At 40.0% G+C, this 19037-nt stretch overlaps 1 protein-coding gene across 3 annotated transcripts in view; it reads right to left on the bottom strand.

The window, feature by feature from the left end:
- The window catches only part of foxj3 (forkhead box J3), an 88771-nt gene that overhangs the window by 34352 nt on the left and 35382 nt on the right, over nucleotides 1-19037 (bottom strand). For all 3 annotated transcript variants that reach the window (XM_040000866.1, XM_040000859.1, XM_040000875.1), the window contains one exon: nucleotides 18249-18743. In XM_040000866.1, coding sequence (XP_039856800.1) covers nucleotides 18249-18569 — 321 coding nt within the window. In that variant the 5' untranslated portion in view covers nucleotides 18570-18743. The remainder of the gene's footprint in view (nucleotides 1-18248; nucleotides 18744-19037) is intronic.

Genomic DNA, 19037 nt, shown 5'->3' with positions numbered 1-19037 from the left:
GTGCACCCCTTCATCCCTCTACACGGCCACATTAATGGACTAATTCAGATGCAATTAACTGGTGGGGAGAGGCTGTGGCCTTGCAGCTGGTGGAGCACAAGCTGAAGGGCTTAGAGCCAGGGCTTGGATTATAATCACTGTGAGCACACACATGAACACACACATTTACAAAACAATTTTGAAAGAAGCCAACACAATTAGCAGTAAAAAGACAGTGTAGCTTTTCCTATTGAATATCCAAAGTGAAGCCACCCCTTTTATATAGGATGATCCGATCATAATACAGAAATATTTTGGCCACACCAGCAGGGCTTATATTCTGCGAGGTCCTTCCCTATAGCACATCTGCATGAGACGACAAAGCGTGAATTGCTTACGCCGCCCTGTGTTGTGTGTCGTTTCACTGCTTTCCTTTGTACGTTTGTCCATTACAGCAAGTTTCATTCAATAACGCGGCTGCGGAAACTTGCTCTTTCAGATGTGACGTTGACAAATGAGCAATTACAGGAGCGATATTCACGTGTCCCATTTGTGGCCGGCATGACCCGCGATTAGCCTTGCTGATACTGAATGGTAGATGCAAGAGCTGTGCCTGTCAATACAGGCGCCTGTGAAGGCGGCACGGCTCATTCTGGCATGTCATCCATCACCGGTTCCACTCGGCTGCCACAGCTGTGTCACCGTCCCCCTCTCGCAGACCGCTGACCCGACTGAGGACGCACCAGCAGGATGATCAAATATCGCTGCGGGATAAGAGACAGCCATCCAGCTTCACTGACAAGGCAGAGGACAAAAAACTCCACCTTTTCTATACATTCTATGCGCCACAGTGACATCTTTATCAATAAACAGCTGTTAATACCAGGCAGCAGAGACACGTAAAGACACGTGGCCACTTCCCTTTCATTCTACAAAACCAGGGACTGAAGAGCAGAGTGAAGCCATTAGCTGCAGGAGACTGGCACAGAAGGTGACAAGGGTTAAATAATTGCCAAAGAAGACAGAGGGTGGATGAAAGCAAATATGAAACGGAGCAACACTGGCCAGACGTATTCCCATGATAATTACTTGCCATGGCGATTTTATCAACATGCCAATCATCCTGGCCGGTCTACTCTTTTAAAATTCCTATCAGATGTGAATGACCTACAGTCTGGGTGTAAGACAGTGCAGCTGAGCTCCTAGTCGCTCTAAATGGATGTTCAGTGGAGGGCTTACCCCAGTCAGGCTACAGACCTTTGACCATATCAGCAGTCTCAGGTTGCTTTAGACATTTTAAAAAGGTTCCTTCTCCAGCCTGTGCTAATTACTCCTGCAGCCTCCTTCCCTTTCATTTCCAAAAAGGAAATGTGGTGTGGAGGCTACTGTACAGTGCAGGCAGACAAATTAGCTGCGAGCTTAACAGGAGGAAACCATTCTTTAGGGAGAGCAGGCTACCTTAATTATGAATTAATTACATTTTTAAAAGGCAAGTAAAAAAAAAAAAAAAAAACTTAAAAAAAAAAAAACCAAAGCAAAACTCAATCACCCTCACACACATAATTGGTAAAATATTGTTTGCTTGTAAGAATTGTGAAGATTGTGGGACTAAAACTATTTTAACCTAGTTACTTTATGCTATTTATTTATGATGAAAGGATAAAAAGAGCCTCCAAGCCAACCAGCGTGCAAGTGCACATTTTCACATGACAGACATTATCCTAAAACAGACTAGTTAGCCTACAGTCTTTAGATGATGTTTGCAAAGTTTACACTGAACACTTTTTTAGAGTAAATACTCAACAAAAGTAAACTTTTAATAAATTAGCAGTTTCCGCTATGCAGGAAGAGCTCAAAGATGTGAAAAATGGGGTATTTTCATAGGCCGTCTGCTGCTCCCGCTGCCAAGAATAATGGATTAATCCTGAAAGTCTACTGATGTATTGCAACTGTCTGACCAATGAGAATTTGGTTGGAGACAATATGAGCCAACCAATCGACCAGTTGAGCTGGAGACTAGAGCCACAGAAAACTGGATTATATAATATATCCTGTATCCAGATGGAGCCAGTGAAAGCAGTGGCCGCTCCAACCCAGCTTCGATTAATTTAACAGGGCATATACAGCGTTAAAGGCAGATTCCATGGGCCGCTTTCTATTTATAGCATGCAAAAATAGTCAGCTTACCGCTCTCCTTTCTCGATGTCAGGGGGGGGGGGGGGAAACGACCACAAAACAACAACAAAAAACAACAACAAAAAACTGTGTGCATACATGAGACTGTTAAAAGCCACCATCTGCAATCCAAATGTAAACAAAAGGTAGCCGGATATTCTGTGAGTAGCCTCTATGCTACGATGTCATTATTTAGTGAACGTCAATTAGCCGTTTTCTGGAGGGGAGGATTTGATTTCACCCTAATCAATCACTATACTAAGCATTCCAGCTAATACATACAGTTAGTAAACTATAAAGGTTGGGCACTGGATACTGAGAATACTAATTGAGCAGAGACGAAAAAGACTAATAACTAAATTATTGCAAATAATAGAACATAGCAGAGAGGTACTCTTGCTGCTATAATATGGACAATTATTACAGAAAGAAAGCTTTTAATATCTTAAGACACTGAGGAAATTTATCGAAGACTTGCATCTATTGCACCTTTTAGCAACCTGAGGAGTAGCAGTGATTGAACTGTTAAGCTGAATTATTTTCAAATTATTCCAGTTAGTTTGTCTTTGGAACAGCTTGGTAATGACAACACCACCAGACCCACTCATAAGTCGTATTAGTGACTTTGTTTCACAGTTGTAAGAGAAAAGAAAAAAAAGTAAGACTTTTTCACCTTTCCAGCATAATCAGATGAAGACGTTAAATTCAAAAGAATTTTTAAACTTTGTTTGTTCAAACTTGAACTCCACACCAAGTTGAATACATAAATAAAAATCAACAGCAAAAAAATAAATTAATTAATAAATTAATAAAAGAAAGGAAAAAGTGGATTTAAAAAAAAAAAAACAAAAACTGACTACCCTCTCATCTTCTGAAAAATACACGAAGCCACTGGAAATAATAACTGGCAATAACTTTTCACCAATATCATGCTTTTATTGTGCATACTCTGCATCACACAAACGCTACAGCCAGCCGAGTCAAAAAAATGATAGAGGTAAACTGAAGTCAAAATACCTAAGAAAACATTAGTGCCATTTTTGTTCAAATCTTTGTAGGGTGGCAAAAGATCCTCTAAGCACTGGCAACTCCCTTTTATCTCCTCCTCTGAAATCCCTAAGAACTAACTGCTGATTTTTTTTCCCCAGTTATGAGTAGTTGTGAAACGTGCTTCAAATTTCTCAAAATTCATAACTGAGGGTGATTTTCTAGTCAACCTGCTCAAGATCCTGTTCTCAATCACAACATAAATAGACACATGTGAAAAAGACACAGAAATACCAATCCTAACCCCTTTCACGGTTATTAAAAAGTCAAGCCTCATTGACGCCAGCCAGCCGAATTTATAATAAAAACTACCGTTCAGGAGCATTATAATCAAAAGACGACTGTTATCTCCACCTGCAGTAATTTATAATTGGGTGTGTGGCTCTGTACTTGGACCTCAGTCTTTCTATGCACATGCATGTAGAACAAAAGCAAAACACCCAATAAAAACAGAACAGACATCAATAACAACAGACAGGAGAGACAGCATTGAAAGGTGGAGCTGGGATGGAGGTAAGCTGCAAAGTGGCAAGTAGTGTGCAACTGTAGGCTGATTAAGGTTGCTAAACACCGCACCCTTTGAGATTTACTAAATGGCTGTGGTAATGGTAAAGGAACTGGCTCCCATATAGATCTTTTCTGCACGTTTTGTAATTCACACAGATACTTTTTCTAGAGATAACATTGAAAAACACACTCTTACTCCAATTGACAGTATATTGGCCAAGGATACTGTGGCATAGCAGGGATTGAACCACCAACCTTCTGATTAGTAGATGACATGTTCTACCTCCTGAGCTACAGCTACCACAAACAGCAATGACGCAAAAGCCATCAACCACTAAGATCTACAGAAACCGCAGCTGAACTGGACTTTGGGGCCTGCCTGAACTAATGCTACACTTGATTTCTCATATCACATACAACTACAAACCATCGCTCGGGAAGCGACAGTACCAAAGAAAGGTCACAGATCAGTAAAGTTGTGGAATTGGTTTGGATTACTTCATTCAGACCAATCAAAGAAAGTCAGTTCGCAAGATGTACAAAAAAAAATGAGTAGGTAAATCATTACTGCAGCTAGTAATGCAGACATGGCTTGCTTCCCCCCCAAATAACTGCACCCAGGTAAGGGTGCAATTGTTTGGAAAATTTGTTTGATTAGATAATTCTCTACCTTGTACTTTAAGATTTTTAAGAAAATAAGAAGAGATTGCAGCCAGTACTGTAGACTTGATTTGCACTGTTTATGCTTCTACTTAAACATATCTGCATAGTTAAAAAGTACAGCACATCGTTTTTGTACATTGTTATATTGCTAAAAAGAACAAAACTGTATTGACCTGCAGTGATCCTTCTCCCCAAGAGGTCAAGTGGACGCACAGTGCGCCAGCAAAATGTTAACAATACTCAATGACCAGGAATCCTTCAGCCCTTCAGATTCTTCAGGCTTTGGCCTTTCACATAGTCAGGTTCATATATATTTTGATGGTCATACAATTCTCCTAATTTTGCCTCCATACACTACCACAATAGATCTGAAATGAAGCAATCAAGACATGATTGAAGTACATACTTTCAGCGTATTAAGGATAAACAAAAATTTAGTAGAAACCAGTTATAGCCATGTATTACAAAGTGCCCTTATTTTCATGAGCCCAAGAGGAAGTGGACAAACTAAAATATCTTAATGCATGCTCAATCATCCAGGTAACTACATCCCAAAAAGTTGATTTTGTTCAAAGAGACTGGACAAGTAATTTGGATGAGAGACTAAATGTTTTTCCCCACTAAAAAGGCAACGTCTAGATAAACAGAATCAACTTTATGGGACTAACATAATGATAAGGATTCATTTTAATTCATTAGGTGGTGGTTGTGGGCCTTTCTGTCCTCATTTTTCTTCTTCCTAAGTAAAAGCAAGCTCAGAAGGGTCAAGGTTTAGGTTGATGACTCGGTCACTTTAAGAACACTAAGTTTTTTTGAGCTCTTGGGCAGCTTTTTCCTGTGACCCAGACTCATATTTTTTTTTCTTTTTAATTGTGTGATTTGGCGGATATAGATTATATTTCATGGTTGTGTGATATGGCTCTGTCAGTGCAAATCAAGTTGAAGGAGGATTATAAATGGCCTTGATTGTGTGGAAATTGCTCATAACATGCCAATAAAAATTTTATGTGAAGAAGGTGAGTTGCTACTCTACAGTGTCAGAGATGCTGTTCCTCTGCTCTACAGGAGGATCGGCCCAAGCCCAGCTATTCTACCACAGACTGCAATGGAGAAGAGGCCGCAGAGAGACCACGGACCACTGCTGTCGAGTATAATACCATGCAACACTGTCACTGAGAAGCAAAATGGAGGCGTTTACAGAGACTTTGCTTCATAGGAGTTGGAGGATTTCTTACTCATTCAACAGGGCAAAATCGAGGGGGCAGCATTTTGTTCGTCAGTGACAGCTGGTGCAGACAGTACACCGTGAGAGAGCCTGTATGCAGCACTGAACTGCTGCTCCGGTCCCTGGGACCTTTTTATCTGCCAAGGGGAGTTTGGGAACAATATAATCCGTATGTGGTGTTTTTTCTCTTAGTAGTAATGCAGTAAGAGCTGCTGATCAAATAGCAGAATGTTCAACAACTGCAGTGGATAGAAGGCATACTTACAAATAAATGTTATGGGTTACATATGAGAGCGTTTTAGTTAAATGTTTGGAAAATACACACAAAAAAGAAATCTGATAAGCCAAAGCTCCCCTGTCAAATTACAATTGTACTATAGGCCACTTAATTCCACTTTTCAATATGTTTTTGTTAACTGAAGTAATCCACAGACGAAAACACAGTGACTGTATGGCTGAGAAATAACATATAGACACTTCAGCATACTTTGAGAACTGACGATGATGCTTTCACAATAACAGACTATACGCAACTTTAGTGGAGTTACCAAAACACACATCACCATACATGTCAGGCAACAGTAGGCCTTTTATAAATAAGATGGTTCACTGCTAAACAGAAAAATGAAAAAGAAAAACAAAACAAACAAAAAACAGTGAGTTTATAGAGCTGACTTATTTTGTTTCAGTGGGCTTTTAAACACTTCGAGACTTACACAATAAGCACCAACCAATATGAAAATAAACACAAAGCACCATGTCACTAAGAATGATTTGCTAAAAGGCAATAAACCGAATAAGCTCCATACAACGATCCAACCAAACTGGAGACCATTTCAAATCCAGATCTGGACATTTTAGACATTTATAAGGAATATTCCAGCTCAGATGGCACCTCTGGTCCTCTCTTAAAGTTCTGTGCAGCATTGCTCACCCCATTATAGTGCCCTATTTTCCAGCACTGTGGACTCACACTGCCCTCTGGGAACACAAATTGTCATTATTCCAGTTCCAAAGAAACCTTGTCCAGCTGAATGACTATAGACATGTGGCTCTGACTTACATTGTGATGAAATACTTAAAAAAAAACTTAAAAAAAAAAATAAAAAAAAAAAACTGTGCCTGTACTCAAGGAAAAGGTCAATTCTGTACTGGCTCTATTCTAATTTGCCTACAGGGAAGGGTGGGGCACATGATGCAGCCAACAGTGCTATCTGTTTGACTATTAGGCACCTGGAAAAACCCAAGACTTTTTGCACGTCTCCTTTTCGTTGACTGCAGCTCTCACATTTGCTTATTTCAAAACTGAAACAGATAAATATCATTTTATGTTATAAAGAGGCATGTTTCCGTTTTGACCAACTGAATCTAGTATGTCTGGGTGATCAGTACCCCTTTCAGAATCAAGATCAATCAGCATCCTACCGCCTGAGGTTTGTGTCAGCTCTCCATCTCTTAAGCTTATATTCAGTATTCTTACATTTTTAAATCCTTACATGACTTCTGCTGCCATCCTGCTCAGTTTTTGACTGAACTGGAAAGTTCTGATCTGTGGTGTGATGACAACAGGCTCCTTTTAAATGTAAGAAAAAAAGAGATTAGATATGTGATGCAGACACAAGGTGCAAAGAGTGGACCAGAGGATTCTCTCACCCCCCCACCCCTTTTTCTTTCTTTCTTTTTTTTTTTTTTTTTTTTTTTTACTACATAGTGTACTCAAGTGTGGGAGTTCAGCATGGTATGCATCCTTAACGTACAGTTAAAATCTAAGCTTGTTTGTCTGGTACAAATGCCATGGGGGTTATTTGGAAGAGTGAACACGAGTCCTTCCAGTGAAATATGTGAACAGAGTTTGCAGACATGCACAAAAAAAACAACAACAACAAAAAAAAAAAAAAAAAAAGCTCTTGTATGAACTATCCCATAGTCTCCAGCTATGGTAGAAGACAAAGCACCACAATGAGCCTACCTCAAATGAAAAAGAACCATGCAGACATGGCTATATGGCATTTTCATATACTGTTGCTGGTTGTGTAATATGTGCAGTGTGTTTCATTTGTGGTTGTGATTTGCCACAAATGTGTTGTCTGTTTCTGTTTTTTTTCCCCTCCTAATACTATGGAGGTGGTAAGTGTGCAGTATTTGAGACCAAAATAAATTCTGCCAAAGGGATGATATAAAATCTTTTGTATCACATTATAACAAAAGTAGATTGAAATGCCGTTCTACCAGTCCAGCAGCATTAAGAGTGAATCAGAGCTACGAGCACAGCTCTAAATATTTCAGATTTCATTCTGCAACTTTGATCATCAACTAGGTAGTCACTTCAACAGGCTATTTTGCATGTTTTAACCGGTAACTATCATGAAATTCAGCTTGGTTGATCTGGCACAATCTTGGTGAAATTGCAGATGGTCAGCAGGGGATTTCCAGCAAGCAACCAAAAGTGGTTGAAGTGCTAAAAGTGCTGCAACATTTTTAAATTGAGGCAAATCTTATTCAATGGGATAGTGGCCAAATTTAAAACTAATTTTTGTTTTTGCTTATAGATCATACCTTAAGATGTCTCCTTATTTGTAGACTTTGACAAAAATATAAATCCGATGATTTTTAGCTAAATGTCGTGAAAAGGTTATCTGACTGTTCTTGGATCCCCTTCGGTGATGCTGAGCTCGCCAATGCAATCCTCAACAATGCACTACACAGTTGTTTGGCTTTGCCTAAAGTTTCTATTATCTCTGCATGACAGATCTGTTTTTTTGTTTGTTTCTTTTAAACATAGGAATGGCCTGCCTCATTTGCACAGACATATCTGTGACCACATACCGAGAAACCACTGACCTGACACGTCAGTTGGTTTGCAGGAAGCAAAGAGTGCCAAAGAAGACAGAACAAGTAAGAGTCTGAGGAGCTCTGAAGCTAGAATGCAGTCAGCTCTGCTACTTATGGAGCTATTGGAGATTATTTTTACTTTCTTGGTCTGGACACCAAGAACGTTCCCAGGGTTGCATCTTATTGGACGATATTTCATCACAGGTTGCTGATTTGTACAAACAGTTTGTTTCATCAACACTTTAAAACAACTCAAGAAATTGTATTGCAAAGCACTAATGAGGAAACAGGCAACATGAAACTGCAATCTGTCCAATAACATTCTAGTCTGCAAAAAAATAAAAGGAAAGTGGGGTAAAAAATGCAATGTGTAAATTGTTCATTATAGTTTATGCAATAACGTTAAACAAATCATTTCTTTGCTTTTACTTCATAAACAGTAACAGTAAATAACAGTAAATTAATAGTAAATAATATATAATATTAATAATACATACTTAACATTATTATTATTTTATTATATTCAAAGGGCAAAGTTGTGAACAATTCTTGTCTGAATCAACAGTACTCAGTGTTCTTCTTTTCTGCATCATAAATCAATCTTAGAGGGGGGAATAAGCTGCAAAACAAATGGTTTGTCCTCATCTGTGCGTCAGATATCGACTTCATTATCACAGAGGAGGAAGTTCACTGGATCAATTGATGACCACGGTCAACAGCTTTTGCAACTAGCTGTTGTATCACATCTTGAGCAGAAAAAGCAGATGGGAGGGAGCTACTAAGGGTTAATGACTGGGTAAAATGATAACAGAAGTCATGTATATCATGGATGAACTGTGAGACCATGGCAGAGACTGTCAAAAAGACAGCAACAGTTTCCAAAAAAAAAATAAATATTGAAGCCAACATAGCGGTACACAGGCCTGCAGGCCACAAGAGGAAGAGATAGAAGCCTCAGGCCTTTTATGTTCTGCACTGCAGTCAGCACTTCACTCAGTGGAGTGTGGGGACAGCAGCTCCTGCCAAAATGTATCCATGCCAAGGCCTGCCAGCTTGCTCTCCCCGCCCACTCTAAGGGCCAGAGCGTGAGCGGTGGGGCGCCGGTAGGCGGGTGCAAGGTGAGGCTGGTGGGCGGGTGGCCAGGCTGGAGCTTCCTGACACGGGAACCCGCCTCACAGCAGGATCAAACTGGCTGCCGAGTGAATCACTACCCCTCCCACAGCCTGAAAAAGTCAGCGCCGGGCCAGCATGCAGCCACTTTTCCTGTCTCTACAATTAACAAGAAATCCAGTATAAGGCAAAACGCTAAAAATACTGCTGCACAAACTCATCATGTATCACACTGCATGGAAGCCAAGGTGAACGTGAGACCGCAGTAGAAAAGATACATTTCTGAAGAAAGAAAAAGTAACTTTGGAATTGAGAGCGTGTATGTTACAAAAGAAACAGTATCACTTTAAATATGTATTCATACTGCTGAAAATTTAGTAAATAGCAGAGTCCTTAAAATGTAAATGCTTGCTTTACACTGTAATGATGAAAGTAGACGAAAGTATCAGAGACTCTAGCACCGAAGCAATTTTCCACTTTGAGATTTCAGGCCCTGTAAACCTAAGCTTGAGGTGAGAGATACGGGCAGGAGGCACGAATGCTCATACCTGACCGATCTTATTTAAATAAGCAACAGGAGCAAGGATTTTCTGAGCTGTGGCTAGTCACTAGTCAGAAGCAGGAATATTATCTCCAGAGTAAATAATGTCCTGGAGGACCAGTGGCTACCCAAATCGCTTCTTTAAAAAATAGTAAACTGCTCCAGGCTGCTATTATTAAGCCTCAGATCCAATGGGAAGTTGAACCTTTGATCTGTTTAGGGTACTGTGTATTTGCATTTTATAATGAGATCAAAGCAAGGTCCAGGGCCCCTGCAGAAGGCAGTTCCATGCCCCATCTCTGCACACTCAACGATTTACAGACCAAAGCTATATTTCCCTGTTAACAAGATCATGTAAGAGCTATGGACCTCAGTGAAAATGCAGTGGGAGATTCAATGTTTGTTAGGCAATCAAAGCAGCTTCCGTTCTCTTCCAACTAATTTTCTTTTCCTGTACACAGGTGTAGAAGAGAAAAATAAAATAAAAATCATGCCAGTAGCAACAATCTCTTCTTCAGTTAAAGTTCAAGAGCGAACATTTCAAGCGTTTTTTAAAACTGGTTGAGAATTGCTCCCGAATTTCTCTGGCATTTTTCACCTGGAAGAAATGCAGAGGGGAATTTACACACTTTGCCTGAAGTGAGCCTACAACGAGCCGGGAGAAGGTTTGAGATGAACATGGAGGTCAACATTTCAGCTTTTTTTTTTTTTTTTTTTTTTTTTTGTTAAAAGAAAAAATAGACCCAAAAAGGAAATCAAACATACTGTCACTCTGTCTATGGCTGAGCTGAGCTGAGATATTTTCAGACAATCAAAGTGGACATTAAAGTAAGAGTCAGATTAGCCAACAAGATCGACTGTTGTTACAAAACGTAATGAAATAATCCTGAATTTGTAAATAAAAACTACAACCATATTTTCATATACATATGCAATTCTAATTTTGTACTATTAGGGACTTTTAAAATCCTCTGAGTTTAATTCATATACAGTAATACAGTTACAAACATGCTTTATCATGAGTAATTTATTTTTAAACAATTTTTGTATAAAAACAAAAGAAATATCTTAATATCTACGATTAAATCTAGTCATTTTTTATTGTCAACTAGATAAAGAGTATAACTTCTCAAACTGCTTTTTTATGAAACAATATGACAAAGCAAACTCATTTAAATCAAACTCAGAAATGACTGTAAAGACAAACTACTCTAGTGGTCTTCTAAAATACTGTCCATCTACAAAGTTGATTAGGGGAATACCCTCCTCTGTCACGCAGCAGTCTCTTTCAGGTGTCTTGAAGCCACACGTCTGCAAATCATTTATGCAACATTTGCCCCACAAACAGTCGTAGTGAAAGTGAGAGAACCATGATTTGCCTTTCGTGACACGCAAGAGAGCATCTGTGCAGAGAAAGGGCTGATTCGGGCACTTGTGACACACTTGTTAATTTCATTCAAATGCTAACCTCAACCTTTGAAAAAAACAAAGACTTTAACTTGTGACTTGGTAGTGCATGTTCTAAAACACTGAATAAGACCACTAGGTAAATCCCAAGTCTCATCTTCGCTAAGCGGCACTGACGGAGAGACAAGCATCATCTTCTGACCTTGTGGCTGAGGAATATTCCCATTTATGTTTTAATCTCAGGAGTTATCGGACCAGCTGACGTCACAGAGATTAAGCAGCACATATTTGTTATGACAAAGAAGACAAAACATAAGAGAAAAGAACTTTTTAGATACATCTTTTGAATATAGCTTTCAGTAAACCTAAATGTCTTCAAGCAATATAATGGATCTTCTTTGCATGGAACAGAAGGCTGCAGAAGCTAAAGTATATGAGCTGAATCATGCACACGACTGCTTAGACAAACCTGCAAAACATGAATCAAAAATGCCTCAGAGAGCCAGAGAGGGTGTTAAGAAAATCACCAACTAATTGCTTGCTCATAGATGCCGAGCACATATTCGGCACTCTCAAGGCAGCGCTTACTTTTTTATTTTAGTTTTTATTTATTTTTTTATTTTTTTATTTTATTTTTTTATTGACCTTGATGAATTATCTGTTTTTATTGACAGCACTTATTGATATTTCTTAAAAGTGCAGGCTAATGGAGTTTTATTGAGATGATTAAATGAGCTGCTGGTGCCCAGATTAGCCAGGTCTCATCTCTCAGACACAGCTTGCATTATCATACAGAACAGACGCATGCGTGCGTTGAGTCCCAAATTCCTGCGACTGACATCTCCAGGGGAACAGAGGAGCGATGACTACATCCGACCTACATTCACCCCACCCCAGCATGCTTGCTTCCAACTAATTACACACACAAACATACTCAGTCACACTATAGGTGGATTCATATCATAACGGTCACAGTGCAGGGAGAATTGCAAGCATATTACAGAATTATACAATTTCAATTAGCCGTTTTGATACTTCCAAATCTTTTGAGTATCTGCTTGGATTTTAAAGGGAGAAAAAAAAAAAAAAAAACCTTTACAAGCGTAAAAGCTACAAGTGACCTCCTGGTGATTGGGAGAGGAACCTTTCCCAAGGCTTTTGCACAGGCTTGGATGAAAATATCATTTGTGTGATGGGATGTGAAAATTCTCCAAGCACAAAAACATTAGAAACAAACCTAAGGCTACTGGAGCTTGTTCAAATGCCCCGGGCACGGAAACAGTTATATTGGATTTCATTCAAATGTCTTATGCAATGAGAGATTTATACATATTCCATGTGCATTATTCTTGTTGTTTAGATTCTCAGAAAATCTATGACAGGGAAAACACCTTATTAACAAGAACTGAGGAAAAAAAAAAAAAAAAATTGTGACGCAGGCTCCAGCCTATGAGCACATCTTAAAACCGCTTTTTCAGTGTTTCCTGCGCTGTACAGCATCCTGGTTAGAGTGATGTGGTTTTTCACACTTTTAAATGTGAGGGGTATTTCTACAGTTGCAGCCCACATTTAGGCCAGAATCTGTCGATCTATGCAAACCTTTACTAAACTAGAAAGCGCCTGAAGAGCGTCAATCGTCACCAGCGCTGACTAATTCAGTAACTTGCTCTCATATCGAAGACATCATTGCAGTTACGTCAAATCTATTTTAAACCCGACTCTGAAAGAAGCACTTTTCATTCCAACAACTTCAAGATAGCACACTGTGGTTTTGAGTATATTAAAAAAAGAAGCTAAAATCCAACAAGTGCCCTCATATTTTTGAAAATCTAAACGTAGTAACTGAGACATAAAAATGCGAAATACTAGTCAAAAGTGAAGAGTCTTCTGAAATTTATGATTTATACACTTTTGTTTCAAATTCAAAATTCATTTTTTTAAATTACACAATACTCATGTAGCATATGAACATTTACAAATTCTACTTTTTTTGTGCACTAAAATTGCCTTTCCTAACATAAGCACAATCACTCCCACAAAGGACAATTTTGAATATAAGGTCGACTGTTTGAAGTTGCATGTTTGCTTCCCATTATCGAAATTGCATTTGGTCAGCTCATCTCATGGAGAACTGAATAAATTCACTCCCAAATTGGTAATAAACCGGCACTTGCAGCTAGGGATGGGTATCGTTTAGGTTTTATCCAATACCAGTACCAAACCGGTACTTTTGAAACTGTGCCAGTGCTTAAATGGTGCTCGAACCGGTGCTTAAAGAATGGAGAACACACACTTTGTCCAAAAACCTCTCATGTTTAGCTGTTTTTTTGTAAAAAGAAAACAATGTTAGCCTTTTCTGCAGCTATAGAGCATATATGGTATCACTCTTGGCTGGAAGCAGTGCTTAATCAATGGAAAAAACACTCTTGTCCAAAAACTTCTCATGTTTAGCTGTTTCCCACTTTTTCTTTGGTCATTTTAGCCTTTTTGGCCAGGGTGAAGGGAGTCTGCCATCAACAAGAAGACAGCCGCATGTAACTACGACGGTGTTTGCTAGTTCACCTTAAGTGCATTAATGTAATAACGTGGTTAGCCTACTCAACGTAAATTACACACGAACAACATTAAGCTACTCGCCCAGAGAAGAATGGCTGCTGCTGCCATCATCATCCGTCATCATTTCTGCTACACTGGCAGGGCTAGGGGCCAGGACTCTCCTCTTCGGGTTCTTGGGGGATGTTGCTAACTCCGGGTCCGATAACAGGCACCACTCCCGCAGTAGATGTGCACAGTGTGAGGTCTCACAGCAAGCTATGAAATACTGTGCATTTCTCGGCTTTTAAAAAAACGCTATGCGTCGCCAGGTGTTTCATCAGATTTGAGGTGTTACCTCCTTTGCACAGTATCACAGTATCAGCTTAAAGCACTTGTTGCAGGCTGCTGAGTTTGCATTTTTGCTGTGAAGTACAGCCAGACTTTTTATTCTGTAGCTCTGCTCTAAAAGAACGTACGTACCTGGGCCCGCCTACTATCCTCGGAAAGGTAAAATGATTGGCTAGAATCCAAAGTGTATGACGTCTCAGGAAAAAAAGCACCGAAATGTGCGCTGCTTTTCGGTCTGGTTACTACAGTTTATGTCAGAACCAAAACCGGTACCCATCCCTACTTGCAGCAAGAAAAAGCAAAAGTCCAGAAACACTGTTGCATGAGATCAGCTGCGTGTTATCGCTCAGTCACATTGGAGTAAAAATAAAATGTTAACCTTAGCGTACAGGGTTTGAATTGTTTTCACATTATGCGACTAACTGCAAGTAGTTGCGACAACCGACTAGCTGTCCTTAACTGAGCAACACACTCATCATCTAGGCAACCACTTTGGATCACATAGTGATTGCACTGGTTGCCTGCTGCCTGGCAACTGGTCTCCAAACAATTGTGGTCTTACTCATATCGACTGCAATTACTGTTTCTGAATTTCTCTATGAGGTACTGGCTCAACTCTGAATGCAAGCAACAGACTGTGTGTATACAACAGACTTGCAAGATGGTTAAACTGCATACGATTGCCATCTTTACTACATTCAATCGAAAACTGGCAATAGACCGATTACAGATGACTCGGTCTTATTACCATTTGTTTGCATCTTGAGGCATTGAAGTAGTTTTAAAGACTGCAACTGACTGCAAGTACGACCAGGTCCCCATCTTGAAAGCAACCATTTCAAAGGGAATGAGATCGCATTGCACACGGTTGCAGTATTTTTAGGTTTGCTGCAGTCTCCAACCACCGTTTGTCCTAGTGTGACTCTAGCGTTATGATTTAGATTTCTGTGGTGAATCTTTGTAGAGCTTACAACGTAACCCACTTAAGCATCCGGCACTGTTACCAGCATTCATACTTTTGCACAGTGTTTTATATTTTAATTGACTTGGGGTTGTCTCCTGGTGCTTTATATGCAGAGCTAGCCACGATAGAAACTAAATGCTGGGGCTTTTTTCCCCCCTCCTGGGTCCCCAACTCTTTGTTGCGGTCCATTTTTTCCCCTCCTTGGAGGTAAGCATAATTGTCCACTTCTTTGTACATTCTCTCACATCCATTCTGATGGTGTTGTCAATCTCCCTCCAGGAATTTGCTGAAATCTATGAGTCCTTATATTGGGGCTATGATTATTATTTCTTATACTGAGGTGATGATGGTTATTCTCTCACTGACAAATTCAAATTTTGCAACAGAAAAGTAGCCAGAAATGCACAGAAGGCATCAACAGTCTTGAAAAGGCCAATCTGAATAGTGAATTGTGGTTCCTTTTACAAGGAGGTGCTAGTTGGGTTAGAGCGTACGGTTTCAGAGGGATTTGAGGTTAAGATATACCCAAGATGTAGATTTAACACAGAAGAATAAATCTTCCGTTTGGCATGTTGAATTTGTACCCTTTAAAAAAAAAAAAAAAAAAAAATAGTTATCAATACACTGATGCCAATTCATTACATTTTAATAGAAAATGCATTAAACAGATCCTCAAATTATTTAAGCAGGGTCACTACTCTATGACTGTTTATGGCAGCGGTTATGAAATGAATGAGGGTAAAGTGAAGGCAAAAACACCCAACTTGAAGAGAAGAAGATGAAAATCAGAGGGGTGTAATTTTTGACCACTGGTGAAACCAAATCAGAGTTAATCATATTTGTTGCCAGATTAGTGTGATTAGATAATAACAATACACATGCTGACACCACGCTGCAACAAATAAACACCTAAAGACCACACGTAGGGATATTTTTTCTTTAAAAATTAAAGCAATGGTGGGTGCTTGCCTTGTACTGTATTGCAGAGTGTCTGCATCGTGATAAGCATCATCATAGCAGACAGCATATCACGACAGCGTCATTACAAGTTTCCACTATACCCTTCATCTAAACCATTAATATGATACACAGTTTGAAGTTTTGAAATAAATTAAACATTGGTATCAGCTACAAATGAAGCCACATACACATCCTTAATGCTACTTCTACTTATTTAGAGTGTAGGCTTTTTGCAACAAGTTTACATAACGTCCTGTTCTTACTGACTGTTGGAAAAAGCCACGCTTCACAACATAAGAACCAAAAGACACATTAGCAGCAAAACACTTGGGTAATTTAATATAATTTCTTCTTTTCTGCTGTAACTACAGTGGAACTGTAACTCAGTGGGAAGACCAAAGCGTCAACCCTGCCAGCAGCATCAGTTTGATTCCCACTGAGGCCACCCACTCTAAAATGTATAAAAAGTGTGTGTATTCACAGTGCTTGGGATAAGTGTCAACGACATGCTATGTCTTATCTACAGTTATTTTAGTTGGGCTAGTCTGTCACACCCTCACATTTCTGAGCAGTAAAGTCTGTGGATATGTAGGAGTTCACCAAGTCCACTACAACCCACCTAAATTATCATCTACTCATGGCTGCTCTGAATAAGAAAGCAGCATTTAAAGTATCTCAGTAGGTACAGTCTATCCAATGATTGCAACATGTTCTGCAACTGGATTTCCTCAGAATCCAAAAACAAAGGCGGTGAAAAATGCTCCTCTAGCCTTATACCAGCGTCTGGCAAAAAATCATTTGGCAATGAATTTAACATTTCATTGCACACGGAGGTAGGTGGTATACAAAATGCAGAGCTGGAAATGCCTGTAACTCAATGCAGGAACACATGCAGTCTGACGGCACATATGCTGCTGTGTTACTGACAACTAAATAAGGGATGATGAAGGTAAAAGAGGAAACAAAGGCTGCAAAATAAAACAATTCATTTCCTTACAAAAGGGGCCTTGCCACAAAAGCTAAAATCAATCCATTTATAATAACACATGCTTTCTCATCTCCCCCTCACACACACACCTCAGTGCAGCCTGTACACATGCCAGATCTTGTCGCCCCAGGAAATGGGCTTCATACATCTTGTCTGACTGCAATAAAGCAGTGCCTAAGATTCTATTTCCAATAAACGTCGACTGATTGGAAAACTCATTCTAATATCAATTTCCATCTGGGCCCTTTAAAAGGCAATCAGCATAGCTTCATCTCGGTATATCATGGGCTCCTTGAGATGATGACACAGCACTGGCTCTCTCCTTCTGCATAATGGCCTTCTCCTATCAAGGCATCTGCAATGAATAATACCACCCATGAATGGGCTATTTAGTCTGTGTTCGCACAGATAGGGGCCACTTCCCTGAATATTAATCCAGGGTTTTACACTTCATATGGTTCTCTCAGGGCTGCACCATTTTTCATTCGGAGGACTGAGGCACTTAGTGTGATTTGGCACACTCATAGTTTCTCTCCAAGCTTTCTCAGAAGTGACAATGGTGATTACCAACAGAATCTCACTTTGTTTAAGACATCCAGATCCCACCAAACTACAATTTAAGTCAAAGAATTTCTTCGACGAATGTTGTCAGCAGCTCATCTCAAAAACGTAAGGTCAAAGGAGAATCTAACCAAACGCACAGCCAAATGAATTTTAAAAGAGCAACAACGATAATATTCAATATTCTGGATATCAGATGTCTGTTAAAGGATAACCTTGGTGGTTTTTCTAAATGTAATAATGTACAGGTCTGAACAACTCGTTTTGCCTTAGCATTTGCTTTTCAAAAAAATAGAAAACAAATAAAACATGGCAGTCAAAGCATGAAAAGCCCAACTAAATGCAAAATTATTATTGCATTTCCTCATCTCCATAGAATTAATAGTCAAGATTTCTTTTTCCTCACCTTCCAGCCACTGCCCGCCTCCCTGTAGTAGGGAAAGTTATCACAGATCCACTGGTAGATCTCGCTCAGTGTCATCTTCTTCTTTGGCGAGCTGTTGATAGCAAACGTGATAAGGCTGGCGTAGCTGTAGGGCGGCTTGCCATCCTTGTGCTGCTGCACCTCCTCCTGGTCCAGCGTGGTGTTGGGATCGAGCAGGGCGCTCTTCTTTCCCATGCCGGGCCCGTGGGCATTCTGGGCATCAGCCTTGCGAATGGCCGCCTGCATGGTTAGCTGAGGGAGCCAATCCATGGAGGTCAGGCTGCTTTCCAGCTCCGACGTCATGGTGACGACCGGCTGGACAAAAGGGGGTGGGGAAAATGTGAAGGTGTTGGTGGTAGCTGTTGGTGTTGGTGACTGATGGAGAGCAGACCAGGTGTGGAATAACAAAGGCGAGTGGGGAATGAAGTTAAGGCTCCCTCAGCTCAGGACATCAGCATACCATCTTCTGGAGATCAGCTGTAGAGAAACAGCAAAGAGACATGCTTAAATAAGTCAACCAGCCTGTGTGATAAGGAGAAATTAAACGTTGGGAATGTAGAGAAGGAAACAGCTCCAATATCAAAAACCAGGCGTGTTTGTAAAGCATGCTTATATTTGCTGTGCAGTAGATCACAAGCCAACCACTTTCTCCACCACTTGCTGCTCTGAAAGCTGACTCATAGCTGGGACTCCATCTGCACAGAGAGAGTAAATGCCAGGCAATTGTTTTCACAACTGCCAGCCAAATGGGGGAACGGCTCAGGAGGAATT

This window comes from Simochromis diagramma, unplaced genomic scaffold (assembly GCF_900408965.1).
Source record: "Simochromis diagramma unplaced genomic scaffold, fSimDia1.1 OVJJ01000320.1, whole genome shotgun sequence".
Classification (NCBI taxonomy): domain Eukaryota; kingdom Metazoa; phylum Chordata; class Actinopteri; order Cichliformes; family Cichlidae; genus Simochromis; species Simochromis diagramma.
Note: the sequence above shows the minus strand (reverse complement) of the source record. Positions and strands in the feature narration are given on the sequence as shown.